The following is a 27,142-nucleotide window of genomic DNA, read 5'->3' as shown; positions in this document are numbered from 1 at the left end:
TGCGTTTTGGGTTGAAAACCGGCGGGTTTGGGTCCGGGGAGCGCTTCTGGGGGGCAGCGCCACCCCAGGGCCGCCCCCCGGCTCCGCCCTGCCCAGCCCGGAGCCGTGCTGCCTGTGGGGGGGTGGGGGGGGACACACGGGATGGGGCCAATTTTGGGGCAAAACCCACCACTTTTGGGGCCCCACGACCCCGACCCCCTCCCCCCCCCCCCGTTTGCACCCCCTCGCGGCCCCCCCTTCCCCCGTGCCCCCCCCCCCCGTCTCCACGCCGTCACCCCCCCCGGATTTCCCAGCACGCACCGGTCCCCCCCGCCCCCCCCCCCCCCCCCCCCCCATTAAGCCGCTTACACCCAGGAGCCGGGGGGGGGGGGCGGGGGGGGGGCAGAGGAGGGGGGGCGGATTAGGGCCCCCCCCCCACCGCGGCCGCACACGGGCACCCTGGGGGCAGCCGCCGCGCGGGCACCCAGGCGCCTGGGGGGGCATTGGCCCCCCCCCCACCCGGCAGCACCCACCCAGGGGGGGCCTGGGAACAGGTAGGGACCCCCCCGCCCCGACCCCGCTCACCGCTGACCCCCCCCCCAGCAACTGGGACCCCCCCCCAATAACACCTAGACCCCCCCCCACATAACACCTAGAACCCCCCCCCCCCCATAACACCTGGGACCCCCCCCATAATACCTGGGACCCCCCCCCCCCCAAACACCCTGGACCCACCCCCCAACACCTGAGACCCCTCCCAAATATTTTGCCGACCCCCCCCAATATTCCCCCCTCAGTTGGGACCCCCCCAATATTTTGACCCCCCCCAGACATGTGGGACTGGCCCCCTCTGGACATCTGGGTCCTCCCCCCCATCCTTGCCCCCCCCCCCCCCCAACACCCAATTCCCCCCCAGCACCTGCCCCCCCCCCGGAAACCCGGCTTCCCCGCCCCCCCCCCCAAAAAACTTGGGACCTCCCCCTTAAACCTGGCCCCCCCCTCAAAATCTGGACCCCCCTTTGAAACCTGGGACCCACCCCAAAACCTGTGACCCATCCCCTAAAATCTGGGACCCTCCCTAAAACCTGTGACCCCCCCTAAAATTTGGGACCTTACCTAAAACCTGTGACCCTCCCTCCAAAACCTGTGACCCCCCCCCAAGAGCTGTGACCCCCCCGATAACCTGGAAACCCCAATACCTGCCCCCCCCCCCTTGGGTGCCCCGACGTGCACCCCCCCCAGTCCCCTGGGTGCCCTCTTTGGGTGCCCCCCCCCGATCCTAAATTAGGGGGGCTGGGACCCCCCCAATGACCCCCTCCGGGACCTGGGACCCCCCCCCCCAGGGGTCCCTGCAAGGCTGGGGGGGAGGCACACGTTTTTGGGGGGGGGGGCACACATGTGTGGGGGGCACACGCGTGTTGGGGGGGGGCACATGCGTGGGGGGGGGGGCACCCGTGGGGGGGGTGACCCGGCCGCAGGGGATGAAGGGGCCAGAAATAACCGTGGGGGGGGGGATTAGGGCCATGTGGGTGGCACACGGGTGTGGGTGACACATGGGTGTGGGTGACACGCGGGTGTCACACGGCTGTGAGGGTGTCACACGAGTGTCACACGAGTGTGGGTGTCACACGGGTGTGGGTGACACGTGGGTGTGGGTGACACAAGGGTGTCCTATGGGTGTGACACGTGAGTGTGGGTGACACATGGGTGACACACGGGTGTCACACGAGTGTGCGGGTGTCACACGGGTGTCACACGGCTGTGGGTGGCACATGGGTGTCATTATGGGTGTGAGCGTGTCCCACGGCTGTGGGTGACACGGAAGTGTGGGTGTCACGCGGCTGCAGGTGACACGGGTGTCACACAGGTGTGCGGGTGTGCAGGTGGCGCGTGGCTGTGGGTGACATGTGGGTGACACACGGCTGTGGGTGACACATGGGTGTCACACACCTATGGGTGACACACGGCTGTGGGTGACACACGGGTGTGCAGCTGTCACACGGGGGTGTCACCCGGCTGTCACCCAGGTGGAAGTGACACACGGGTGCGGGTGACACCACCGGGGGTGCGGGGTGTCCCAGCGCGGGTGTCCCAGGGGTGGGGGTGACACGGGTGGGGGTGTCCTAGGGGTGGGGGTGTCACAGTGGGGGTGTCACGGGTGGGGATGTCACGGTGCGGGCTCTCTCCCTGCTACCCCCCCCCGACCCCGCCACCCCCACACGTGGCCCCGAGCCCTGCCCTGCCCCGGAGTGGGGGGGGGGGGCGGGGGGGGGGGTCAGGGATAATCCCGGTTTTACCCCCCCGGGGGATTAACGGGGCCGTGGGGCATGATGGGAAGGGGGGGGCTGGGCAGTCTCCCCACCCCCTTCCTCTTCCCCCCCCCCCCCCGAAAAAAACCAGGAGTTGGGGGTGCTGGGGCGGGGGGGAGCACCCACAGGGGTCTGTCCCCCCCCCCAAACCCCTCCCCTCATTCTCACCCCTCTCTCCTGCAGGTGGGGGCCCCGAGGGGGGGGAGCACACCCAGGGGTCAGGACCCCCCCCCCCCGGTTTTAACCCCTCTCTCCCACAGGTGGGGGCCCCCGGCCCCACACAGCCCCCGGTCCACGTCCCACCATGGTGGCATCGCCAGAGCCCCCCCGGCGCCGGGACCTGGTGCGGCCCCCCAGGCCCTGAGGACCCCCCCACAGCGGCCCCAAGCGTCCCCAGCCCACCCCGGGACCATGCAGCCCCATGGTGACACCTCCTGTGGTGGCATCTGCCACGGTGACACCTCCCGTGGTGGCATCTCCCATGGTGGCATCTCCAACGGTGACATTTTCCATGGTGACATCTGCTATTGTGACGTCTCCCACGGTGACGTTTCCCGTGGTGGCATCTCCCACCATGACATCTTCCACAGTGGCATCTCCCATGGTGGCATCTCCTACGGTGACATTTCCCATGGTGGCATCTCCCATGGTGGCATCGCCCATGGTGACATCGTCCACGGTGACATCTCTCGCGATGATATCTCCCGTGGTGGCATCTCCCACGGTGACTTTTTCTGCGGTGGCTTCTGCCCCAGTGGTGTCTCCTGCCATGACACCTCCCACGGTGGCATTGCCCACAAGGACTTTCCATCTCTTGGCTTCTGCCACGCTGGTGGCATCTCTCATGGTGGTGGCATCTCCCATGGTGGTGGCATCTCCCACAACAGCATCTCCTGCAGCTGTCGCATCTCCCGTGACAGCGTGTCCCCTGGTGGTGGCACCTCCTTTAACCTCCTCTCCCATGGTGGTGACATCTCCAGTGGTGGCATCTCCCTTGGTGGCATCTCTCACAGTTCTGTTTCCCCAACCAGCAGCACGTCCTACAGTGGTGGCATCTCCCATGGCGGCTGTGTCACCCACACCACTGGCATCTCCCCCAGTGGCACCTCCCATGGTGGTGGCACCTCCCATGGTGGTGGCACCTATCAAGGTGGCATCTTCCATGGCGGTGGCATCTCTAGTGGTGGCACCTCCTCCAGGAGTGGCACCTCTTGTGGTGGTGGCATCTCCCAAGGTGGTGGCATCTCCCAAGGCGGTGGCATCTCCAGTGGTGGCACCTCCTCCAGTGGCATCTCCCATGGTGGCGGCACCTCCCATGGTGGCACCTCCAGTGGTGGCACCTCTCATAGTGGCATCTCCCCCGGCGCTGTCACCCCCCACGCCGCCTCCTCCCGCTGCGGCGCCGTCTCTACCAGCTTCCTCCTCCGCCTCTCCCACCACCCCCGGTGGCCTCCCCACCTCCTCCTCCTCCTCCTCCTCCTCCTCCTCCTCCCTTGCCCGCCCCTGACCCGGGGGGCCACCTTCAAGGTGGGGGTGATGGGCCCGTGGGCTTGCGACCCCCTCGTGGCCCGGGCCTTGCCCGAGGTGGCCTCCCGCTTGGCCGTGGCCCGCCTCAACCGCGACCCAACGCTCAATGGAGGCTACTGGTGGGACGCGGTGGTCTTGGCCGAGGCGTGCCGGACCCCCGAGGCCGTGGCGGGGCTGCTCAATGCCGAGCGCTACGCCACGGGGCTGGTGGGCCCCCTCAACCCGGCCACGTGTGGGGCCGCCGGGCTCCTGGCAGCAGCGTGGAACAAGCCTGTGGTCTCCTGGGCATGCGTTGGCGACATCGAGGGCTTGGACACGTTGGTGGTCCCCATGCCAGCTCCCGGCAGGGTGCTCCACGCCGTCCTCCGGTTCTTCCGCTGGGCCCACGTGGCCGTGGTCATGGCCCCCCAGGACCTGTGGCGAGAGGTGGGGCAGGGCCTGGCCCAGGACCTGCGGGCGCGGGGGCTCCCCGTCACCGTCGTCGTCACCACCGGGGACCGGGAGGACGAGGCCCGCGAGGCCTTGAGGAGGGTGCAGCGGGCTGATGGGGTCAGAGGTAAGGGGGTGGGGGTTGGAAGGGGGGAGGTGGGGGGTGTGGGGGGAGGGAGGAGGGTGGGGGAGGTGAGGGGAGGATGGGTGGATGGAGGTGGGTGGGTGGATGGAGGACGGGTGGAGAGAGCATGGATGGATGGGTGGGTGGAGGACAGATGGATGGAGGACAGATGGATGATGGATGGATGGAGGCGGGTGGGTGGAGGAGGGATGGATGAGTAGATGGATGGATGGGTGGGTGGGTGGATGGATGGATGGGTGGATGGAGATGGTGAATGGAGGACAGATGGGTGGAGGTGGTGGATGGAGGACGGATGGGTGAAGTGAGTGGAGGGAGGATGGGTGGAGGTGGTAGATGGAAGAAAGATGGGTGGGGATGTGGGCATGGATGGGTGGAGGAAGGATGGGTAGCAACCAGTCATGAAGGATGGGTGGAGGTAAAGGAGGTGGGCACGGCTGTGTGGAGGAAGAGTGGATGGAAATGGAGGAGGTGGGAGAGGAAGGATGGATGGAGACGTGGGCATGGATGGGTGGAGGAAGAGGAGATGGAGATGGAGGAGGTAGGAGAGGAAGGATGGATGCAGATGGAGGTGGATGGATGGAAGATGCAGCGGGTGGGCCTGGATGGGGAAGATCCACATGTGTGCCACTTGGAGGTTGGCTGGGGGGCTCCCACGGGTGCAGTGCCCCCACCATGGCTCACCCGCCCCCCCCCATGCAGTGGTGGTGATGTGCATGCACTCGGTGCTGCTGGGCGGCGAGGAGCAGCGGGTGCTCCTGGAGAAGGCAGAGGACATGGGCATGACCGACGGCACCTATGTCTTCATCCCCTACGACGCGCTCACCTTCCCCCTGCCCTACCACCACGTGCCCTACCCCGTCCTGGCCAACAGCACCAAGCTGCGCCTGGCCTACGACGCCGTGCTCACCATCACCATCGACTCGCCCGATGTCAGCTTCCACGAGGCCCTGCGCCAGGCCCAGGAGGCCTACGAGATCCCCGCGCACATCGACCCCACGCAGGTGGTGTGGGAGCCACAGCCACGGGGTTGGGGTGGGGGGCCAGCTGTGGGGCAGGGGTGGGCGATCGGAGCCATCAGGGCCATGGGTCAGACATGGGGTGGGGCAGTTGGTGGTGGACGTATCCCCAGGGGAGTTGGGTAGAGGTGACAGCAGCCCATAGGTGGTGGTCGTGGCCAACGGGAGTTGGGTAGAGGTGACAGCAGCCCATAGGCATTGGTCATGGCCAACGGGAGGGGGATGAAGGTGATGGTGGCCAATGGGAGGTGGGCAGAGATGGCGGTAGCCAATGGGAGTTGGATGAAGGAAGCCAAACACTAGCAGAGTTGACCATGGCCAACAGGCTTGGGTGGAGGTGGCCAAGCCCATGTTGTCGCCCCACGGGTGCCACCTCGACACCCCCCCCCGACACCTCCTCTCCCCCCACAGGTCCACCCGCTCTTTGCCACCATCTACAACTCCATCTACTTCCTGGCCAACGCGGTGGAGGCCACGCGGCGCACGGGCCGCTGGGTGATGGGCACCAGCGTGGCCGAGCACGCCCGTGGCTTCCACCTGGAGGGCTTCTGCCAGCCCTTCTCCGTCACCGAGGATGGGGACGTCAGCGTCCCCTACGTGGTGCTGGACACGGATGGCAAAGGCGATCGGCTGTGGCCGGTCTACGGGCTGGAGCCTGGCATACGAGGGCTGGGCTACCGCGGCCACTCCGTCCACTGGCCCCACGGCTCCAGCCCCGGCACGGACTCGGGGTGCTGGTTTGAGTCAGGCTCCATCTGCAACGGGGGTGAGCAGGGGGCTCCTTTCCCGCTTTGTGTCTGTTTGTCTGGCTGGGCCCGCGCGGGTCTCTTGGTCTCGCTGTCTGAGCTGAGTTGGTCAACCAGCCGGATGGCTTGGTGTGTGTCTGTCTGTCCCTCTAGACTTCCATCCTCTGCTTGTCCATCTCTCTGTCCATCCTCCATCCCTTCCTTCCTCCATCCCTCCACCCAGCCCTTCATCCCTCTGTTCATCCATCTATTCCTTCAGCCATCTGTCCACTCATCCATCTGTTCCTTCATCCATCCATCCACCCATCCCTCAACCATCCCTTTGTCCCTCCATCCATCCGTCTGTCCATCTATTCTTTCATCCATCCATCCGTCTGTCCATCTATTCCTTCATCCATCCATCCATCTGAACTTTTGTCCATCCATCTGTTCCTTCATCCACCCATCTTTCCATCCCTCCTTCTGTCCATCCACCCATCTCTTCCTTCATCTCTTCCTTCATTTCTTCCTTCATCCCTCCCTCCCTCCCTCAATACATCCATCCCTCCATTGGGTGGCTGTAGGTGACCATGGGTGGCCACGGAGCACATCCGTAGGTGGTCATGAGTGGTCATGGGTGGGCTTAGGTGACCATGGCCCTCTCCAGGAGGCTGTGGGTGGCTCCTCTGGGCCGTGGCACCCCTCCACCTCTTCCCCTCTCCACCTCAGGGGTGGACGCCACCTTTGTCCTCCTCATTTTCGTCCTCGTCTCCGCCCTCATCGCAGCAGGGGCTGCCCTCGCCTGCTTCATCAGGTGGGTGCCACCACCCCATAAGGTGCCGTGGGGCTCAGGGGAGACCTCGGGGTCCCCCATGTGAGCACCCCAGCAGCTTCCACGTCCCCTCCCTGCAGACGTCGCATCCAGCAGGCCCAGCTGATGAAAGGGCCCAACAAGATCATCCTCACCATGGAGGACCTGACCTTCATCAACACCCAGAGCAACAAGCGGGTGAGGGTCTGGGGGGGCTCGGTGATGTGGGGGCACTTCTGTAGGAGCCACGGTGGCTTGGGGACTCAGTGGCCCAAGTAGTGTCTGGAAAGGCAACGCTGTGCCCCATGGTCACGCTCAGCCTTGGGAGGGGGACCGTGGGCTGGTGGCCCCCCATGGGTGACGTGTCCCTATGGATGATGGTTTCCTACAGGAGCTGCGTCTCCATAGGTTGGTGGCCCCCCATGGGTGACGTGTCCCTATAGTTGATGTGTCTCCATGGCCTGACATCTCCCCGTGGATCTCAGGAGGAGACGCATGGGCTGGTGGGACTTCATGGGTCCCATGGTCCCCCGAGTGACAGGGTCCCGTGGGTGATGTGTCCCCACGACCTGGTGTCTTCCCCATGACCAAGATGGCCTCGGGGAGGGGATCTAGGGACTGTGAGGTGCCCATGGGTGATGCGTCCCCATGGATGACATGTCTCCATGGGTGATGCATCCCTGTGGTGTCCCTGTGACCAAGCTGGGCCTCCTGGGGGCTGAGGGTCCCCACTGGTGACGTGTCTCCATGTATGATGGGTCCCCATAGTCTGGCTTCGCCCCCATGACGACTTCAACCTTGGGAGGAGATCCATGGTGCTGGGCCCCCATGGGAGACGTGTCCCAATGGGTGATGCATTCCCATGGCCTGAGGTCTCCCCCAGCACTGGGGAGAACATCCACTGGTGGGTCCCAGTGGTTGATGTACCCCCTTGGGTGCCACGTCTCCATGGGTGCCACGTCCTGCATGTCCCCATGGGCCATATCCTGACCCATCCCCATGCCACAGGTGGATGGCAGCCGCACGAGCCTGGCCGGCCGCAGTGGTGGGGACACCAAGAGCATCCGAAGCGTGACCGCAGCCCCCGACACCACCAACGTGGCCATCGCTGAGGTAGGACATCCCCGTGTCACCCTCCCTGTGTGTTCCCTCCCCTCCCAATGTCACCCTTCCCGTTACCTTACCCCATCCCACCACCACCACCTGCCACCTCCGGGGGCGACAAGGCAGGGCCATCTCTGTGGGGACACCCCTGTTCCCCCCTCCACCACTGAAGGGCAGGGGGGGAACCCCCAGCTCCCCCACCCCACATCCTGGCCAGATGATTGACAGCTCTGGGGGCCATGATTGACAGCTGCTTCCTGCCCTTTCCCGCAGGGAGCCGAAACCTCGGGGGGCAACAGCCACCTCCCCCTCCTCCTCCTTTTGTTTAACCAACAGGGCCTTGTCGCCTCCGTGCAGGTAAGTCGAAAGCACAAAACCCACTGTTTCTCCCCCAAATTTGCCCTCAAGTCCCACCCCATCCCCAGTCCACCACCTTGGTGTACCCCCGTGGTGGCCCCAACCAGGGTGCTGGAGGGGGGTCAAAGAGAGGGATCGGGTGGCTTTTGACCACCCCTCCTTGAGGACAGACAAATGAGAGGGGATTTTCTAGTGGCTTGTATGAGGGTTGGGTGTTGGGTTGGGGCTGCTGGTGGAGGAGGAGGAGGAGGAAGGAGATGGGGGTGAGGCATCACCGGCTCCGCTCCCCCAGGGCGACTGGGTCTGGCTCAAGAAGTTCCCCGGAGATCAGCACAGTGAGGTGAAGCCAGCCACCAAGCTGGCCTTCTGCAAGGTGAGGGGCTGTGGAGACCATGTTGGGTCAACGGGGACGTCGCTGGGTCATGAGGATGATGTTGGGTCATGGGGATGACATTGGGTCATGGGGATGGTGTTGAGTTATGGGGGCAACATTGGGTCATGGGGATGACATTGGGTCGGGGGGACGGCATTGGGTCATGGGGATGATGTTGGGTCATTGGGACAAAGTTGGGTCATGGGGACAATGTTGAGTTATGGGGACAATGTTGGGTCAAGGGGACCGCATTGGGTCATGGGATCATGGGGACATGGGGACAATGTTGGGTTATGGAGATGACGTTGGGTCATGGAGACAATGTTGGGTCATGGATGACAATGCTGGGTCATGGACAACGTTGAGCCATAGAGGACAATGTGGGGCAATGGGGACAACGCTGGGTCATGGAGGACAACAAAGGGTTGGGGTGACAGTGTTGGGCCACGGATGACAATGCTGGGCCATGGGGACAACGCTGGGTCGTGGGGGACAACGCTGGCCTATGGGGAGACAACATCAGGGAAAAGGGGACAATGTCGGGCCATGGGGGACAATGCCAGGCCCTGTCCCACGTGTTCTCTGGCCCCGGGGCAGCTGCGTGACCTGCGCCATGAGAACGTCAACCTCTTCCTGGGCTTCTTCCACGACTGCGGCATCTTCGCCATTGTCTCGGAGCACTGCTCCCGGGGCAGCCTGGAGGACCTGCTGCGCAACGAGGACATGAAGCTGGACTGGATGTTCAAGTCTTCCCTCCTCATCGACCTCATCAAGGTGACAGGGGGGAGCAGTGGTGGCCGTGGCAGCAAGCATAGTGACCATGTGGGTGGTGATGCTGCTCACCATGTCTTGGTGGTTGCCATGGTTTGTGGTGGTGGTGGTGATAGTGGTGGCCTTGGTGATAGTGGTGGCAGGAGGCATGGTGATGGCTCTACCGGTGGCCATGGTGGTGATGGTCATGGTGGCAACTTTGATGGTGACTGTGGTGGCCATTGTGGTGTCTGTGGTGTAGGTCCCTGGGTGGTAGGCGTGGTGGTGGCCATGGTGGCAGTGATCATGGTGGTGCCAGGGCAATGCCATGACAGTGGCCATGGTGATGACCATGGTGATGGTGGCCATGGTGTTGGTGGTCGTGGTGGTGATGGCCCTGGTGGTTATGGCCATGGTGGTGATGACCGTGGTGGTGGTGGCCATGGTGATGGTGGCCATGGTGGTGATGACCATGGTGGTGATGACCATGGTGGTGATGACCACGGTGGTGATGGCCATGGTGCACACCACCTTCCCAGCCGTGGTGACGATGATAGCGATGGGTGACGGTGACGCTGCTGTGTCCGTCTGTCCGGCAGGGCATGCGGTACCTGCACCACCGCGACGTGGTCCACGGGCGCCTCAAGTCCCGTAACTGCGTGGTGGACGGGCGCTTCGTGCTGAAGGTCACCGACCACGGCTACAACGAGCTGCTGGAGGCCCAGCGGGTGCACACCCCCACCCCAAAGGCACAGGGTGAGGGCGGGGCTTTATGGGGGGGGCATGTGCGATGGACATGTTCTAAATCCAGGGATGTGGCTTGTGGGGGTGGGCTTGGTCATGGGTGGGAGGCCAGGAGGAGGCTGGGCCAATGGGATGACGTGGGATCTGTGGGGTGGAGGCGGGGACTATGAGGTGGAGGCAGGTTCTATGGGTGGAGGTGGGGCTTATGGGTGGGTGGGGGATGAGAGCTGGGTGGAGGGGCGGGGCATGGGCTAAGGGGCGGGGCCAATAATGTGGGCAGGGCCTCTGGGTTGTGGGCGGGGCTTTTGAGCCAACCTGGGGCTCAGTGTTGGGTGCAGCATGGGGGAGGTGCTTCTAAACTGGGGGTGGAGCCATGGTGCCTGCGGGTGGGGCTTGCAGACAGGGGCGTGGCTACTCCCAGCTGTGGGTGGAGCCCATGATGGGTGTGGCTTTCCATTGGGGGCGTGGCCTAGCCATACCAGTTGGGTGACCACACCATCCATGGTGGGCTTCACCACCCATGGGTCCTGGCTGCGAGGGGTGGGGCCTGGAGGTTGAGGGGGCGGGGCTGTGGTGGAGGGGACGTGTCCGAGCGTGGCCCCACCCTCTCCCAGAGCGACTGTGGACGGCGCCAGAGCTGCTGCGGGACGCGGCGCTGGAGCGTCGCGGCTCCTTCCGGGGCGACATCTACGGCATCGGCATCATCATGCAGGAGGTGATCTGCCGCAGCGGCCCCTACTGCATGCTGGGACTGCCCCCCGAAGGTACCGCCCCCCAGTGCCACCAGTAACCCCCACCAGCGTCACCAGTCCCACCAGAACACCCCAGGGACAGCCCCTCCAGAGCTTCTGGCACCACCTCAGGAACCCCTTAGAGACCACAGGATCTCCTCCAAACACCTCTGGAACCCCCCGTACCCCTCTCCGGGTTCCCTCAACCCCTTGATCCCCCCTAAAGCCTCCTCCAAACCCCTCTGGGACCCCCCCGTGCCCCTCTCCAGGTTCCCTCAACCCTTGACTCCCCCAAAACCTCCCCTAAGCATCTCCAGGCCCTTCCCCAGACACCCCTGGGCCATCCAATTGACCCCCTGTGCCATACAAGACACCCCTCACTGACCACCCCCAACATTTCTACCACCACCCAACCCACCCCACCTGGACCTCCACCACCACCACCCTCCCGGTGACACATGTGTCCCCAGAGATCATCGAGAAGGTGACACGGCCTCCCCCGCTGTGCCGCCCGGCGGTGTCGGCCGACCAGGCGCCACTGGAGTGCATCCACCTGATGAAGCAGTGCTGGAGCGAGCAGCCCGAGAGGCGGCCCACCATCGACCAGATCTTTGACCAGGTGGGACTGGGTGGGATGGGTGGGATGGGGTGGGTGGGGTGGGATGGGATGGGATGGGACAGGATGGGACGGGACGGGATGGTGACAATAGGATGGTCACAATGGGATGGGATGGGATGGGACGGGACGGGACGGGACGGGACGGGATGGGACGGGATGGGCACAATGGGATGGGATGGGGATGGGATAGGATGGGACGGGATGGGATGGGATGGGGATGGGATAGGATGGGACGGGATGGGATGGGACGGGACGGGATGGGATGGGCACAATGGGATGGGATGGGATGGAATGGGATGGGCATGATGGGATGGGTTGAAGCATGGGAACAGCATAGTGGCCTGTGGGACCTTAGTTTTGGGGTTGGGATGGACCAAACCTGGAGGTAGGTACGGGGTTGGGTGGGACCGGTATGAGATGATACAGGACACAGCACATAGGGTTGGGTGGGACTGACCCAACTTTGGGTGGGGTTTTGGGTGGGACTGACCCAACTTTGGGTGGGGTTTTGGGTGGGACTGACCCAACTTTGTGGGGTTTCACGGTAGTTCAAGAGCATCAACAAGGGCCGGAAGACCAACATCATCGACTCCATGCTGCGCATGCTGGAGCAGTACTCCAGCAACCTGGAGGACCTCATCCGCGAGCGCACAGAGGAGCTGGAGATTGAGAAGCAGAAGACCGACAAGCTCCTCACCCAGATGTTGCCCCCGTGGGTCTCCGGGGCAGCATTTGGGGCTCGGATGTGGTTGGGGTTGGCTGTGGCCACATAGACCCCATACGGGTCCGTGGGGATAGAGGTGGTGGCTATGGTTTTGGAGGACAGATAAGGGTTGGCTGTGACCCCAAGGGGCTGGAGAAGGTGGCCATTGGGGATGGGTTGGTGTTGGCCACAATCCATTGACCCTACTCCAGGTCTGTAGGGGTGGAGAGGGCAGATATGGCCACTGGGGACAATATGGTCACATCCCCATAGACCCCATCCATGTGCCCTGAGATGGGGACATCAGGATCTCCCAGTCCTGCCCTGTCCCCATGGTCCCTTTGGTCCCCATGGCCACAGTCAGTGGGTGGCTGGAGGTCCACGCAGGACAAATGGATCTCCTTTGGGGTACAGTGAAGATTTGGGAATCTGGGGAACCCTGCTGTCCTCCCATGCAGGTCGGTGGCTGAGGCACTGAAGATGGGCACCCCTGTGGAGCCCGAGTACTTCGAGGAGGTGACGCTCTACTTCAGCGACATCGTGGGCTTCACCACCATCTCGGCCATGAGCGAGCCCATTGAGGTGGTCGACCTCCTCAACGACCTCTACACCCTCTTTGATGCCATCATCGGCTCCCATGATGTCTACAAGGTGACAGAGACACCCCGGGACACCGGTGTGAGGGCCCCATGGGTCACAGCTGGGCTTTGGCCAGCTCCCAACATGAGACACGGCCACCAAATGTCTGTGTCCAGGGGTCCCTGTGGTCCTCAGTGACATCTACGAGGGGATGCGTTCACCCCACAGCACAGGAGGCCATCAGCCCACCAGAGGTGGTCGTGTTTTGACCACCTCACCCTGCAGATATGGGACATGGCCACTAAGCAAATGTGGTTATGGGTCCCCAGGGTCCTCAGTGACACCGCCAAGGTGACATGGATGCCTGGTGGCATTCGTATCATGAGGGCACTTATGGCCACCGAGGAACACACCATGCCGTGGCCACCTCCATGCCCTCTTCCACAACCCATAGCCGAAGCCACCATCAACATTGAGGTGGGGACCCTGGTGGCCGTGGCCCTGCTGTGACTTGCCCCGTGTCCCCCCCACGGCCCCATCCCCACAGGTGGAGACCATCGGGGACGCCTACATGGTGGCCTCGGGGCTGCCCAAGCGCAACGGGAACCGCCACGCTGGTGAGATCGCCAACATGTCCCTCGACATCCTCAGCTCCGTTGGCACCTTCAAGATGCGCCACATGCCCGAGGTGCCCGTCCGCATCCGCATTGGCCTCCACTCCGGTAAGGCCATGCCCCCCTCCCCCTGGACACGCCCCCATTGGCCACACCCCCTCCAGACACTCCCTTTCCTGGCCACACCCCCATGGAGGCTGCGTCATCTGTTGGCCAACAGTCAACGTGGCCATGACCCACTGGCCACACCTTCCCTTCCATGACCTCTTGTGACCACGCCCCCATAACCATGCTCCATCGTGGCCACGCCCATTGTGACCACACCCATCTTGACAACACCCCACCACCACACCCCCTGAGGCCCCGCCCCTTTGCAGGGCCCTGCGTGGCCGGCGTTGTGGGTCTCACCATGCCACGCTACTGCCTCTTTGGGGACACCGTGAACACAGCGTCACGCATGGAGTCCACGGGCCTGCGTGAGTGCCCCCACCCCAAATGTCCCCTCTGTGTGTGCATGGTGGCACGTCAGGTGTCCCCAAGTGTCCTCCATGTGTGTCCCCATGTGTCCTCCACATCCATGCCTCTACGCATCCTCCACATGTGTCCCTATGCATCCTCCACTTATATCCATATGTCCTCCACGTGTCCTCCAAACTCAAGTCCCTATGCACCTTCCATGTAACATCCCCATGCATGTCCTCATGTGTCCCCTTGTGTCCTCCACATGCGTCCCCTTGTTTCCTCCAAATGCATGTCCCTATGCATCCTCTGTGTGTCTCCACATGTCCCCTTGTGTCCTCCAAATGAATGTCCCACCAAGTGTCCTCTGTGTGTCACCGTGTCCTCCAGACATGTCCCCATGTGTCCTCCAAGTGTCCCTATGCATCCTCCACGTGTCCCCATGTGTCCTCCACGCATGTCCTCCACCTGTGCATGTCCTCGTGTCCCCCACTTGTTTACGTACCCATGGGTTCCACCACACGTCCTGCCATGCGTCCCCCTGACCCCGTGTCCCATGGACGTGGTAGCACGGGACAACGGAGGGACATGGAAGGATGGGGTGACATGGGGGGGTCCTGGGGTGGCCCCGGTGACACCCATGTCCCCGCAGCATACCGGATCCACGTCAATGCCCGCACGGTGGCCATCCTACGGGCACTGCAGGAGGGCTTCAAGCTGGACATCCGGGGCAAGACCGAGCTCAAGGTGCCCCTTGGGTCCTCAGTGCCCCTTCGGACCCTTGTAGAGCCCCCTCTGTGCCCCCAAAGTGCCCCCAGACCTCCTCTTTTCACCCAACCCCCCCATGCTCCCCTTATTGCCCCTATTTTCCACTTAGTGTCCCTTTATTCCCCCATTGTCCCCTTGTTGCCCCACATTTCCCCTAATTTCTCCATTAATTGCCCCCCTTATTGCCCCATGACCCTTTATTGCCTCTCATTGTTCCTTTATCACCCTCGTATCCTTCTTACTTATGCTTTATGACTTACTCCTGCCTTATTGCCCCATGGGCTCTTATTGCCCCTCATGTTGCCCCAAGGCCCCTTTACCACTTCTATTGCCCCCCCTTATTGCCCCTTAATTGCCTCCGTTGCCCCCCCATTCCTCCATGCCCCCCCATTTCCCCCTGTTGCCCCCATATTTGCCCCTACTGCTGCCTTATTGCCCCCCATTGCCCCAATGCCTCTTTATCGTGACTATTGCCTCTTTATCGTGACTATTGCCCCCCCATTGCTTCTAATGCCCCTTTATCACAACTATTGCCTCCTAATGCCCCTCTATTGCCCCTTTACCACACCTATTGCCCCTTTATCATTAGTATTGCCCCCCTGTTGCCTCTTAATCATGACTATTGTCCACCCAATTGTAACTAACACCTCTTTATCATGACTATTGCCCCTTTATCACAACTATTGCCCACTCTATTGCCTCTTTATCATGACTACTGCCCCCCACTACCTCTTTATCATGACTATTGCCTGCTCTATTGCCCTTTTCTCGTTACTATTGCCGCCCATTGCCTCTTTATCGTGACTATTGCCCACTTTATTGCACCTTTATCACGACTATTGTCCCTCATTGCTCCTTTATCGTGACTATTGTCCACTCTATTGCTCCTTTATCGTGACTATTGTCCCCCACTGTCTCTTTATCACGACTATCGCCCCCGTCTTGCCCCCGTTGCCCCGCTGCCCTGTGACATGGCCATCCCGCAGGGGAAGGGCGTGGAGGACACGTACTGGCTGGTGGGGCGCGAGGGCTTCACCAAGCCCATCCCCACACCCCCAGACCTGCTGCCGGGGTGAGCGGGGGGCTCCTGGGTCCATATAGGGGTGGGGGGAGCACCTGGGTCCTATGGGATTGGGGGGAGCACCTGGAAGCTGGGGGGACACATGGGACCTATGGGGGGGCACCTGGGTCCTATAGGGATGGGAGGGGGAACCTGGGAGCTAGGGGGGATACCTGGATCCTATAGGGGCAGGGAGGCAGCCAGGTCCCATGGGGAGGGTATCTGGGTCCTATAGGGGTGGAGGGAGCACCTGGGAGCTGGAGGGGGGGGGCACCTGGGTCCCATGGGTGGCACCTGGGTCCTATGGGGTGGGGGGCACCTGGGAGCTGTGGGGGAGGTAATCTGGGTCCCATGCAGGGGAACCCGGGTCCTATAGGGGTGGGGGGCACCTGGGATCTATGGGGGGGGGGGGAATACATGGGTCCTTGGGTCCTAAGGAAATTAGGGGGGGCACAGATGGGTCCCATGGGGGGGCGGCACCCAAACACCCTGGGGGAGCATCAGGGGGACGCAGGACCCCCAAGAGGCCTGGGTCCCGTCCCCCCCCACCCCCTAGGAGTTGAGGGTCAGGGATGGTGGGGGGGTCTGGTGCCACCCCTTTCCCCCCCCCTTTTATATCCCCCACCCCTTTTTTGTCCCCCCTCCCAGGGCCAGCAACCACGGCATCAGCCTGGACGAGATCCCGGCCGAGCGGCGCCGCAAGCTGGAGAAGGCGCGGCCGGGGCAGGTGCTCAAATAGCCCCCAGGGGGAGGGGCCAGGTGAGACCACGCCCACCCCAAGCCACACCCACAGTGCCCCACCCAGCCAGGCCACGCCCACAAAATGGGCAATCGCTGCCCCCCACCGGTAATCCCACACAGTCCTCCAGACCATAGAGTTGTACCTAGGGTGCCGCTCTGCACCACCACTGCTCTTCTCTATGGTCACAGAGCTACAGAGAGCATGGAGTCTTCCAGACCATAGAGTTGTCCCAAGGGTGCCGCTCTGCACCACCAGAGGGCCCTTCTCTATGGTCACAGAACTACAGAGAGCACGAAGTCCTCCAGACCATAGAGTTGTCTCAAGGGTGCCGCTCTGCACCACGAAAGCGCTCTTCTCTATGGTCACAGAGCAATGGAGTGTATTGAGTCCTCCAGACCATAGAGTTGTCCCAAGGGTGACGCTCTGTACCACCAGAGGGCCCTTCTCTATGGTCACAGATACAGAGAGCACGAAGTCTTCCAGACCATAGAGTTGTCCCAAGGGTGCCGCTCTGCACCACGAAAGCGCTCTTCTCTATGGTCACAGAGCAATGGAGTGTATTGAGTCCTCCAGACCATAGAGTTGTACCTAGGGTGCCGCTCTGCACCACCAGAGGGCCCTTCTCTATGGTCACACAGCTATGGAGAGCATGGAGTCCTCCAGACCATAGAGTTGTCCCAAGGGTGCCACTCTGCACCACCAGATTGCCCATCTCTATGGTCACAGAGGACATTGAGTCCTCCAGACCATAGAGAGTCGCCTCTCTGTACCTCCAGAGCGCCTCTCTATGACCCTGAAAACCACAAAGATGCAGCTAGAGCGTCTCCTAGCCCCACTTTATGATCCTCCGTAGGCCCAGAGCGGTGCCCCGGTGCATTCTGGGCCACTGTTCCCTCCCGCAGCCAGCCCCACCGGCCCCGGGGCATCATGGGACATCGCCAAGGGCACACGGCATGCTGGGACAGTGGCCATCTTGGAAGCAGTGCAGCACAGGACCAGGCCGAGCCTGCGGCATGCTGGGATTGGTCCTCCCAGCCCGGTGGGGAGGGGCCAGCGTGCTGATTGGCTGCCCTGCCCCCCCTCCAGGCCAATGACGTTACAGGAAGCCCCTCCCCCACCCTTAAAGGGGAAGGCAGAGGCGGGCGGGGTTCTTTTTGTCTGGGGACACAAAATGCCTGTAAAGGGGCGGGGCTTCCTCAAGGGGCGTGGCCTCTTAAGGGGGGTGTGGCCTCAAAGGGGGCAGGGCCACCCACCCCCCATTTTGTGTCCCTATGTGGCCACCCCCCCCCCCCCAAGGGCCACCCACGGCAGCCATCTTGCAGGAATATTTCTCCGTAGACCAAAAATGTATTGTAAAAGGGCAGGGCCAGCTCGGGCCCCGCCCCCCGGGATATTTGTCTGTAGACAAAAAAAACTAAAGTTCTCAGCTCTCAAAGGGGCAATGCGCCAAGGCGGCCATCGTGGTTCCTATGTGGGCGGGTCCTAAAGGGGAGGGTGGGTCCAGGGGAGGGCAGCCGTCTTGGATTTGGGCTCCGGGGTGTGTTAAAGGGGAGGGGGGACACGAATAGTGTCCGTCTAAGTAGGACACTTAGTCCGTCTAAGGTCGGCCATCTTGGTTTTGGACTTGGGAGGTGTTTTAAAGGGGAGAGAGAAGATGGACCTGGTCCATACCAAGTTGGCCATTTTGTTTTGCACTTGGGGGCTTGTCTTAAAGGGGAGGGGAGACCCAGACCTGGTCCATACAAGGTCGGCCATCTTGGATTTCTACTTGGGGGTTTCTTAAAGGGGAGGGGGGACACAGACGTAGTCCATACAAGGTCGGCCATCTTGGTTTTGTACTTATGGTGTTTCTTAAAGGGGAGGGAGCACATGGACGTAGTCCATACGAGGTCAGCCATCTTGGTTTTCTAATTGGGGGTTTTCTTAAAGGGGAGGGGAGACCTGGCCTGGGTCCATACAAGGTCAGCCATCTTGGTTTTGTGCTTGGGGGTGTTTTAAAGGGGAGGGGGAACACAGACCCAGTCCACAGCAAGTCGGCCATCTTGAACTTAGGAGATGTCTTAAAGGGGAGCGGGCATGGACCTGGTCCACAGAGCACAGACGAGCGCAGAGGGTGGCGCACAAGTCCCTTTATTGTCCCCAGTTGTGGTGGCAGTATCCCCGTCACACCGTCCACTTCAGGCACCTGCAGGGAGAGGCGGGGGTCAGGGAGTGCCCCTGTGTCCCCCCCCCAGCTCTGTCCCAGTGCCCGCCCCACGTGTCCCCGTACTGAGGGTCCTGGGGTGTCCCCAGAGAGCAGCAGGGGCTGTCCCCATGTCCCTGTCCCCCTGTACCGGGTGTCCTGGTGCATCCCCCATATCCCTGCATCCGCAGCATCCCCATACTGGGTTGTCCTGGTGCATCCCCTATGTCCCCATGTCCCCATACCAGATGTCCTGGTGCATCCCGCACGTCCCCAGTGTCCCCATACTGGGTGTCCTGGTGCCCCCCATGTCCCCATATCCCCGTACCGGGTATCCTGGTGGGTGCCCAGGCAGCGGCTGGAGCAGTAGCGGGCGCCGCAGGTGACGCAGGTGTAGGCCGAGGGGAAGCCGCAGACGGCGCAGAAGTGGCGCTGGGGCAGGCGCGAGGGGGCCGCGCACGCCGAGACGTAGTTGGGGGCTTCGGCTGCGCTGAGGTTCTGGGGCAGAAACCCCAAAAATGATCAAAATTCTCAAAGTTGCACCCAGGAATCCCGCCGTGGCCCTAAACAGCTCCAGATCACCCCCAGAAGCACCCCAAAGGTGCCCCACGGAGATCGCAGAACCCCCAAAATGACCCCAAGACCCCCCAAAACGACCCCCCAAGACCCAGGTCCCTGCTGGGACCCCAAAACTCTCCCCATAAGCGTTCACCAGACCCATTCCAGGATCCCCTTCCCCCCCCAATACACCCAGAACTGCCCCCAAAGCCCCCAGGAACCCCCCCCCATAATCTTCTGGCACACCCCAAGTACCCCCATAAAACCCCCAAAACCCCCTGCAGCCCCCCTCAGGACTCCCAACCCCCCCCTGCCCCCTCTCAGGACCCCTAAACCCCTCTCAGCCCCATCTCAGGACCCCCCAACTCCCCCTGCAGCCCCACCTCAGGACCCTCAACTCCCCCCTCCTCAGGATCCCCTCAGGGCCCCCCAAACCCACCTCAGCTCCCCTTCAGGACCCGCCCCCCCCCAGGCCCCCTCAGGACACCCAAACCCCACTCAGGACCCCCCCAAGCCCCTCAGGATGCCCTCAGAACCCCCTAAAACCCCTCAGGACCCCTTCAGGACCCCCAAGACCCTCCCAAACTCCTCCACCTGCTCCTCCAGCAGCGCCTGGAAGTTCTTCCGGAAACGCAGCTTGAAGTGGTCCCCGCGCGTCTTCTTCTTCTTCTTCCCTACGGAGACCCCAAAAACCCCATGGGACCCCCAAAAAACCCCCAAGGACCCTCCCCCAAGCCCCGGGGGGGGTTTCCCCAGGGACCCCCGGTACCGGTTTCGGCGGTGTCGGCGAAGTGGGGGAGGCGTTTGCCGGGCCGGGGCAGCCCCGCCTGGGGGTCGTCGCCGAAGTTGTCGTTCTCCAGGGCCTCCAGCTGCCGGTTCAGCCGCCGCTGCCGCGTCGCCCGGTCCAGGACCCGCCGCTGCGCCGCCTCTGGTACCCGGCCTGAAACCGGGCACCGTTAACAAGAATCAAGCCCCGGTACCGGGAGCCCCCCCCACGCTCCCCAGGTACCAACAGAGCCGAGTCCCAGTCACTGAAAGCCCCCCCGAGGCTGTGATGGGACACGGGGAGTCCTCAATGGGGCCCTGACTGGTACCGGAGGGCACCGGGGGATACCGGGGGGGGGCACCAGGAACCCCCCCCCAGATCACCAAGAGCCCCCCGAGACTGTGGTGGGTCACCGGGAGCCCTCCAAAGGGCCCTGAACTGGTACCGGGGGGCACCGAGGGCTACTGGGAGGCACTGGGGGATACCGGGGAGGGACTGGGGGATACTGGGAGGGTACTGGGGGAACCGGTGGAACACTGGGACCCCCCCTCAGGTGACCGAGAGACCCTCCAGGCTCTCCTAGGGCTGCCCTGGGTCACCGGGAGCCCTCCATAAGGCCCTGAACCGGCACCGGGGGGCACCGGGGGAAACCGGGGGGCACCGAGACCCCTTCCCAGGTCACCGAGAGCCCCCTGAGGCTGTGGCGGGTCACTGGAAGCCCTCAACAGGGCCCTGAACCGGTACCGGGGGACACAGGGAGACACCGGGAGACATCGGGGGATACCGGGACCCCCCCTCAAGTCACCGAGAGCCCCCCTCACGGCCTCCCACCGACACCGGGACCCCCCCGGGGGTTCGGAGCCCGGGAAGGGCCCTCGAGTAGGCCCCGCGGCGCGGCCCCGCCGGTACCTGATGCTTTTTTCTCCCCCATTTTGGTCCGCAGAGCCGCTTCCGCCGCTACTTCCGCCCTTTCTTGACGCTACTTCCGCCCTTCCCGGCCACTACTTCCGCCCTTCCCGCGGTGCTGCCATCTTGTGTGCGGCGCCGCCATCTTGGTGGTCCCTGCCCCACCCCCCCCGGCCCCGCCCCTTTCCCCTGGCAACGTGGCAGCGGGACTCCCTCGGCCCCGCCCGCCGCGCGCTGATTGGCTGCAGGGGGCGGGCGGGCGGGCGGCGATTGGCGGGAGGGCGGGCGGAGGGCGGGCCGGAGGGCTCTGATTGGCCAGCGGGGGGGCTCGGGGCCCGGTCGGGGGTGAAGCTGCGGCGGAGGCTCGGGGCCCGGTCGGGGGTGAAGCTGCGGCGGAGCGGTCCGGGCCCGGTCCCGCCATGGCCACGGTGCTGCCGTTGGCGCTTTTGGCCCTGCTGCTGCCCCCCGCCACCCCCCAGCGGCAGCTGAGCCCTGGTAGGGCCCGGCCCAGGGGTCAGGGGTCAAAGGGGAGGGGTCAGAGGGCGCGGGGGGGGCGGGGAGGGGGGGGGGAGGGGAGAGTCGAGGGGGGAGGGGGACAGTAATGGGGGTCAGAGGTCATGGGGGAGGGGGTGAGAGGTCAGGGGTCACGGGGAGGGGGTGGGGGGTCAGGGGTCACCGAGGAGGGGTCAGAGGTCGTGGGGGAGGGGGGGTCAGGGGGTCATGAGGGAGGGGCTGGGGGTCATGGGGGGGAGGATGAAGGGGTCAGGGGTCGCAAGGAGGGGTCAGAGGTCATGGGGGAGGGGTGATGGGGGTCAGAGGTCACGGGGGAGGGGTCACCGAGGAGAGGTCAGAGGTTACCGGGGAGGGATGAAGGGGGTGAAAGGTCACCAGGGGGCAATGGGGGGGGTCAGAGGTCAGCAGGGAGGGGTCGGGGTCACCAGGAGGGGGATTTGGGGTTGGGGGGGGGTTGATGGGGGTCAAGGGTCACCAGAGAGAGGTTAGAGGTCATCAGGGAGGGATCAGAGGGGTGGGGGGTCAGAGGTCACCAAGGTGGAGTCAAAGGTCATCAAGGAGGGGTCAAAGGTCATCAAGGAGGGGTCAGAGATCACCAGGAGGGCGGATTTGGGTCACTATGGGGTGCAACGAAGGGGGTCAGGGGTCAACGGGAGGGGTCCGGAGTCACTGGGGCAGGGGGGTCACAGGGAAGTCAGGGGTCATGGGGGTTCAGGGGTCACGGGGGGTCAAAGATCATGGGGGGTCAGGGGTCACACTCCCCCCCCCCCCCCAGAGCAGCTGCTGGTGGTGACGGTGGCGACGGAGGCGACGGAGGGCTACGAGCGCTTCCTGCGCTCCGCTCGCTTCTTCAACTACACCGTGCAGGTGGGGGGGGGGGCACCCAACGTGGGGGGGGGGGTACCCAATTAAGGGGGGGGGCACCCAAGGTGGTGGTGGGGTCACCTAAGGGGAGGGGACCCAAGGGGGGGCACCCAAAGGGCCAAAGGGGGGGGGGCACCCAAAGGGGGGGGCACCAAATGGGGGGGGGCACCCAAGGGCGGGGGGGGCACCTAAGGGGGGGGGCACTGAACAGTGAGGGTCCTAGGGGAGGGTTGGGGATCCCGGGAATTGGGGGGGGGTCGTGGGGGGGTCCTTGGGGGGGGGGGACACCCAAGTGGGGGCACCCAGGATGGGGGGGTCTTGGGGGGGGGAACCAAATGAGGGGGGCCCTGGGGGGGAGGGGGGATTCTGGGTTACCAATGGGGGGGGGGTCACCTCTGTGCCCCCCCCTTCGGGGTGACCCCCTCCCCCCCCCGTGTCCCCGCAGACGCTGGGGCTGGGCCAGGCGTGGCGGGGGGGGGACGTGGCGCACACGGTGGGGGGGGGCCAGAAGGTGCGCTGGCTGCGGGCCCACCTGGCCCCCCTGCGGGACCGCCACGACCTCGTGGTGCTCTTCGTGGACAGGTGGGGGCGGGGGGGCGCGGGGGGGGGCAGGGGGATAAGGGGGGGGGCAGGGGGGTGTGTGGGGGGTGTGGGGATAAGGGGGGGGAGAGGGGGATGTGGGGGCAGGGGGATAAGGGGGGATAAGGGGGAATAGGGGACGGGGGGGCACGGAGGGGCGGGGGGGGCATGGGGAAAATAGGGGGGTGGGGGGGTCATGGGGAAAATGGGGGGGGTGTAGGGGATGGGGGGGTGGGGGGGAATGGGGGGGCACGGGGTTAAGGGGGGGTCAGGAGGATAAGGGGAACAGGGGGATGGGGGGGGCATGGGGGGGTGGGGGGTTAATGGGGGGGGATAAGGGGGGACACGGGGATAAAGGGGGGAATGGGGGATAAAGGGGGGGCACGGGGGGGCAGGGGAGTGGGGGGGGCATGGGGGTAATGGGGGGTGTGGTGGTAATGGGGGGGTGGGGGGTAATGGGGGGTGGGGGGACAAGGGCAGAATAGGGGCATGGGGGGGCACGGGGGGGCAGGGGGACATGGGGGTGGGGGTTGGGGGGAGCGGTGCGGGGACATTTTTGGGGTGCCGGGGGTGTCCCCGACCCCCCCCCCAATCTCTACGTGTCCCCCCCCCCCCCAGCTACGACGTGGTGCTGGCCGCGGGCCCCCAGGAGCTGCTGGCCAAGTTCGCCCGGGGGGGGGGCGCGGGCGCTGTTCTCGGCCGAGGCCTTCTGCTGGCCCCAGTGGGGGCTCGCCCCCGCCTACCCCCCCGCCGGCACCGGGAAGCGCTACCTCAACTCGGGGGTACGGGGGGGCTATGGGGGATTGGGGGGGTTTGGGGGCGTTGTAGGGTGGCTATGGGGGTTATAGGGGGATTTGGGGGCGTTATGGGGGGGTTTGGGGGGATATGGGGGGGTTTGGGGGGCTCTAGGGGAGTTTGGGGGTGTTATAGGGGGGTTATAGGGGATTTGGGGGGGTTATGGGGGAATTTGGGGGGATTATAGGGAGGTTTGGGGGGCTGTAGGGGGGATTGGGGGGGTTATAGGGCATTATGGGGGCACTATAGGGGATTGGGGGGGTTATGGAGGGGTTGGGGGGTTATAGGAAGGTTTGGGGGGGCTATGGGGTCTTAGGGGGGAGGATTTAAGGGGGTCCCTGAGGGGTTTCTGTTTGGGGTAACGGGTTTTGGGGAGGGGTCCTTGGCGGGGGGGGGCATGAAATTTTTAGGGTTAAGGATTTAAGGGGGGGGTGTTTGGGAGGGGGGTCAGTTTGTGGGATTGGGGGTGCCCACGTCGTTCTTTGGGGTCATGCTGCTTCGGGGGGGGGACTTTAGGGTTGCCTTGGGGGGGGGGGGTGTCCCCCCACCCTAAATTTGCCCCCCCCCAAAAAAAATAAGGTTTTGTGGGGTTCGCCCCCACCGTGTGGCGCCTGGTGGAGCGCTGGCGCTATCGGGACGACGACGACGACCAGCTCTTCTACAGCCGCCTCTACCTCGACCCCGCGCTGCGCGTGAGCACCCCAAATACCCCCCCCCCCCGGACCCTAAATCCTGCCCCGGGACCCTAAACCCTGCCCCAGGACCCTAAACGCTGCCCTGGGAACCTAAATCATGGTGCAGGAACCCCAAATCCCATGAGATCCTAAATCTTTGCACGGAAACCCCAAAACCCTGTGAGATCCTAAATCCTGGCACGGAAATCCCAAATCTCTCCAGGATCCTAAATGCTGACAAGGGGTCCTAAATCGTGGCACAGGAACACCAAATCCCCCTGGGAACCCTAAATCCCGCCCTGGGACCCTAAATCCTGCCCCGGGATCCCAAATCCTGCCCCGGGAACCCCCAAACCCTGAGATCCTAAATCCTGGCACGGGAACCCCAAATCCTCCTGGGATCCTAAATCCTGCCCCGGGACTCTAAATGCTGACGTTAGACCCTAAATGCTGACATGGGAACCCCAAAACTCCCCGGGGATCCTAAATCCTGGCGTGGGAACCCCAGAACCCCAAGGCATCCTATATCCTGCCGCAGGATCCTAAATCCTGCTCTGGGATCCTAATCCTGTCCCAGGACCCTAAATCCTGGCACGGGAACCCCGAAACTCCCCCAGGATCCTAAATCCTGGCATGGGATCCTAAATACTGCCCCAGGAACCCCAAAAGTCCATGAGATCCTAAATCCTGGCACGGTAATCCCAAAACTCTTGGGACCCCAAATCCTGTCCTGGGACCCCAAATCCTGTCCCGGGACCCTAAATCCTGTCCCGGGACCCTAAATGCTGCCCTGGGATCCTGAATCATGGTGCAGGAACCCCAAAACCCCCGAGATCTTAAATCTTGGCGCGAGAATCCCAAATCATTCTGGTATCCTAAATCCTGCCGCAGGACCCTAAATGCTGACATGGGAACCCCGAAACTCCTCAGGGATCCTAAATCCTGCGCCGGGATCCCAAGTCCTGCCACGGGAACCCAAATCCTGGCACGGGAACCCCAAAACCCCCGAGATCCTAAATCCTGGCATGGGAATCCCAAATCCCCCTGGGGATCCTAAATCGTGCCCCGGGACCCTAAATGCTGACGCGGGAACCCCAAAACCCCATGGGATCCTAAATCCTGCCCCAGGACCCCAAATCCTGGTACAGGATCCTAAATGCTGTCCCGGGATCCTAAATCCTAACGCAGGAACCCCAACCCACTCCCCCAGGACCCTAAATCCTTTCCCAGGATCCCAAACCCTTCTGGGGACCCCAAACCCTGCCCTGAGACCCGAAACCCTGCCCTGGGACCCCAAAACCCTTTTAGGGCCCCCCAAAAACCCCAAAACCTCCCCCCACAGGCAGAGCTGGGGCTGGCCCTGGACCATCGCTCCCAAATCTTCCAGAACCTCAACGGGGCCATCGGTAACGGGGGGGATCAGCGGGGTTTTTTATGGGGTCGGGCCCCTAAAAGGCCCTTGTGGGGTTTTGGGGCGGCCGGCGGCCCTACAAATTTCCCCTATAACCGCAGACGAGGTCGTTCTCAAATTCGAGCCGGGGCGGGTGCGGGCCCGCAACGTGGCGTACGACACCCTGCCCGTGGTCATCCACGGGAACGGCCCTACAAAGGTACAGCGGGGTCCCTTATAGGGCCGGGGGGGGCCCTATAGGGCCGGGAGGGGTAGTGGGGTCCTCTATAAGGTTGTGGGGTTTGTAGGGGGGAGTGGGGGGCGCTGGGGTCCTGCAGGAGGCTCTGGGTGGCACTGGGGTCCCCTATAGTTTTGTAGGGTCTTTATAGGGTCACGGGGTTGCCAGGGCTCCCTACAGTTCTGTGGGGTCCGTATAGGGCCGGGGGGGGGGGTGTTGGGGGTCCCCTGTAAGGTTGTGGGGTTTATAGGGGGAAGTGGGGGGCCCTGGGGTCCCCTAGAAGGTTGTGGGATCTCTATGGGGTTGAAGGAGGTGCAGGGATCCCCTGTAATTTTGTAGGGTCCTTATAGGGTCGGGGGGTTGCCAGGGTTCCGTATAGTTTTGTGGGGTCCCTATAGGGCCAGGGGGGGAGCGGTGGGGTCCCCTACAAGGTTTTTCTTTTCCCCTGGGGGCTCCCCAAACCCTACAGCCCCCCCGAACCCCACTGCCCCCCCTAATCCTATTGTCACCCCAAACCCTATAAAGCTGCAGCTGAATTATTTGGGGAATTACATCCCAGCCGGCTGGACCTACGAGGGCGGCTGCGGGGACTGCGACCGGGACCTGCGGCCCCTCGAGGGTCTCACGGTACGGGGGGAACCCCCAAAAAAGGGGGAGGGACCCCAAAAAATGGGGAAACCCTAAAAAATGGGGGATACCCCAAAAAATGGGGTGGGGTCCTTGGGGGGCGGCTGTGGGGTCTGCGACCGGGGCCTAAGGCCCGTCAAGGGTATCACGGTATGGGGGGGACCCCGAAAAAGTGGGGGGGACCCCAAAAAATTGGGGGGACCCTAAAAATTGGGGGGATCCTAAAAAAATGGGGGGGACCCTAAAAAATTTGGGAGACCCCAAAAAAATGAGGGGGGTCCTTGGGGTGGTTGTGGGGTCTGTGACCGGGACCTGCGGCCCCTCGAGAGTCTCATGGTATGGGGGGGACCCCAAAAATGGGGGGGACCCCAAAAAATCGGGTGTTCCCCCAAAAATGGGGGGGTGGATGGTGGTCTGTACAGTTTTGGGGTGCTTTTGGGGGTTGTGGAGTGCCCCATGGGGTTTTGGGGTCCCCTTGGGGGCTGTGGGGTGTCTCATGGGCCGGT

At 63.4% G+C, this 27,142-nt stretch overlaps 2 protein-coding genes and 1 pseudogene across 5 annotated transcripts; 2 read left to right on the top strand and 1 right to left on the bottom strand.

The window, feature by feature from the left end:
- Positions 1 to 425: 425 nt before the first annotated feature.
- On the top strand, positions 426 to 17,584 carry LOC308186559 (retinal guanylyl cyclase 1-like). 3 transcript variants are annotated; one of them, XM_080608692.1, is made up of 21 exons: positions 426 to 533; positions 2,549 to 4,371; positions 5,089 to 5,390; positions 5,817 to 6,171; positions 6,860 to 6,944; positions 7,043 to 7,139; positions 7,950 to 8,054; positions 8,319 to 8,402; positions 8,695 to 8,775; positions 9,373 to 9,549; positions 10,125 to 10,281; positions 10,884 to 11,033; positions 11,471 to 11,619; positions 12,168 to 12,331; positions 12,781 to 12,973; positions 13,449 to 13,623; positions 13,893 to 13,991; positions 14,627 to 14,721; positions 15,729 to 15,814; positions 16,451 to 16,561; positions 17,447 to 17,584. In XM_080608692.1, exons 2-20 carry the CDS (start codon positions 2,700 to 2,702, stop codon positions 16,539 to 16,541), a joined length of 4,317 nt encoding a protein of 1,438 aa, XP_080464818.1. In that variant the 5' UTR covers positions 426 to 533; positions 2,549 to 2,699; the 3' UTR covers positions 16,542 to 16,561; positions 17,447 to 17,584. The 3 variants fall into 3 exon arrangements, with proteins under 3 accessions (XP_080464818.1, XP_080464817.1, XP_080464816.1); XM_080608691.1 differs by having other exon boundaries at positions 17,321 to 17,538; XM_080608690.1 differs by lacking the exons at positions 15,729 to 15,814; positions 16,451 to 16,561; positions 17,447 to 17,584 and having other exon boundaries at positions 14,627 to 15,137.
- Positions 17,585 to 18,656: 1,072 nt separating this feature from the next.
- ZNHIT1 (zinc finger HIT-type containing 1) lies at positions 18,657 to 21,115 on the bottom strand. The gene is made up of 5 exons (XM_080608693.1): positions 20,960 to 21,115; positions 20,054 to 20,224; positions 19,879 to 19,958; positions 19,055 to 19,224; positions 18,657 to 18,729 (listed from the first exon to the last, which is right to left on the bottom strand). The coding sequence occupies exons 1-5, from the start codon at positions 20,979 to 20,981 to the stop codon at positions 18,708 to 18,710; spliced, it is 465 nt and encodes a 154-aa protein (XP_080464819.1). The 5' UTR covers positions 20,982 to 21,115; the 3' UTR covers positions 18,657 to 18,707.
- Positions 21,116 to 21,320: 205 nt separating this feature from the next.
- On the top strand, positions 21,321 to 26,708 carry LOC308186558 (multifunctional procollagen lysine hydroxylase and glycosyltransferase LH3-like; annotated as a pseudogene). Its single transcript, XR_013956161.1, has 8 exons — positions 21,321 to 21,451; positions 22,245 to 22,336; positions 22,779 to 22,915; positions 23,531 to 23,695; positions 24,287 to 24,399; positions 25,724 to 25,787; positions 25,894 to 25,991; positions 26,535 to 26,708. The product of XR_013956161.1 is annotated as a multifunctional procollagen lysine hydroxylase and glycosyltransferase LH3-like (transcript).
- The last annotated feature ends 434 nt before the right edge of the window (positions 26,709 to 27,142 follow it).

The sequence above is a fragment of the Anser brachyrhynchus genome (assembly GCF_964034855.1).
Source record: "Anser brachyrhynchus genome assembly, contig: SCAFFOLD_595, whole genome shotgun sequence".
Classification (NCBI taxonomy): Eukaryota; Metazoa; Chordata; class Aves; order Anseriformes; family Anatidae; genus Anser; species Anser brachyrhynchus.
This window is presented reverse-complemented; position numbering and strand designations above follow the sequence as displayed.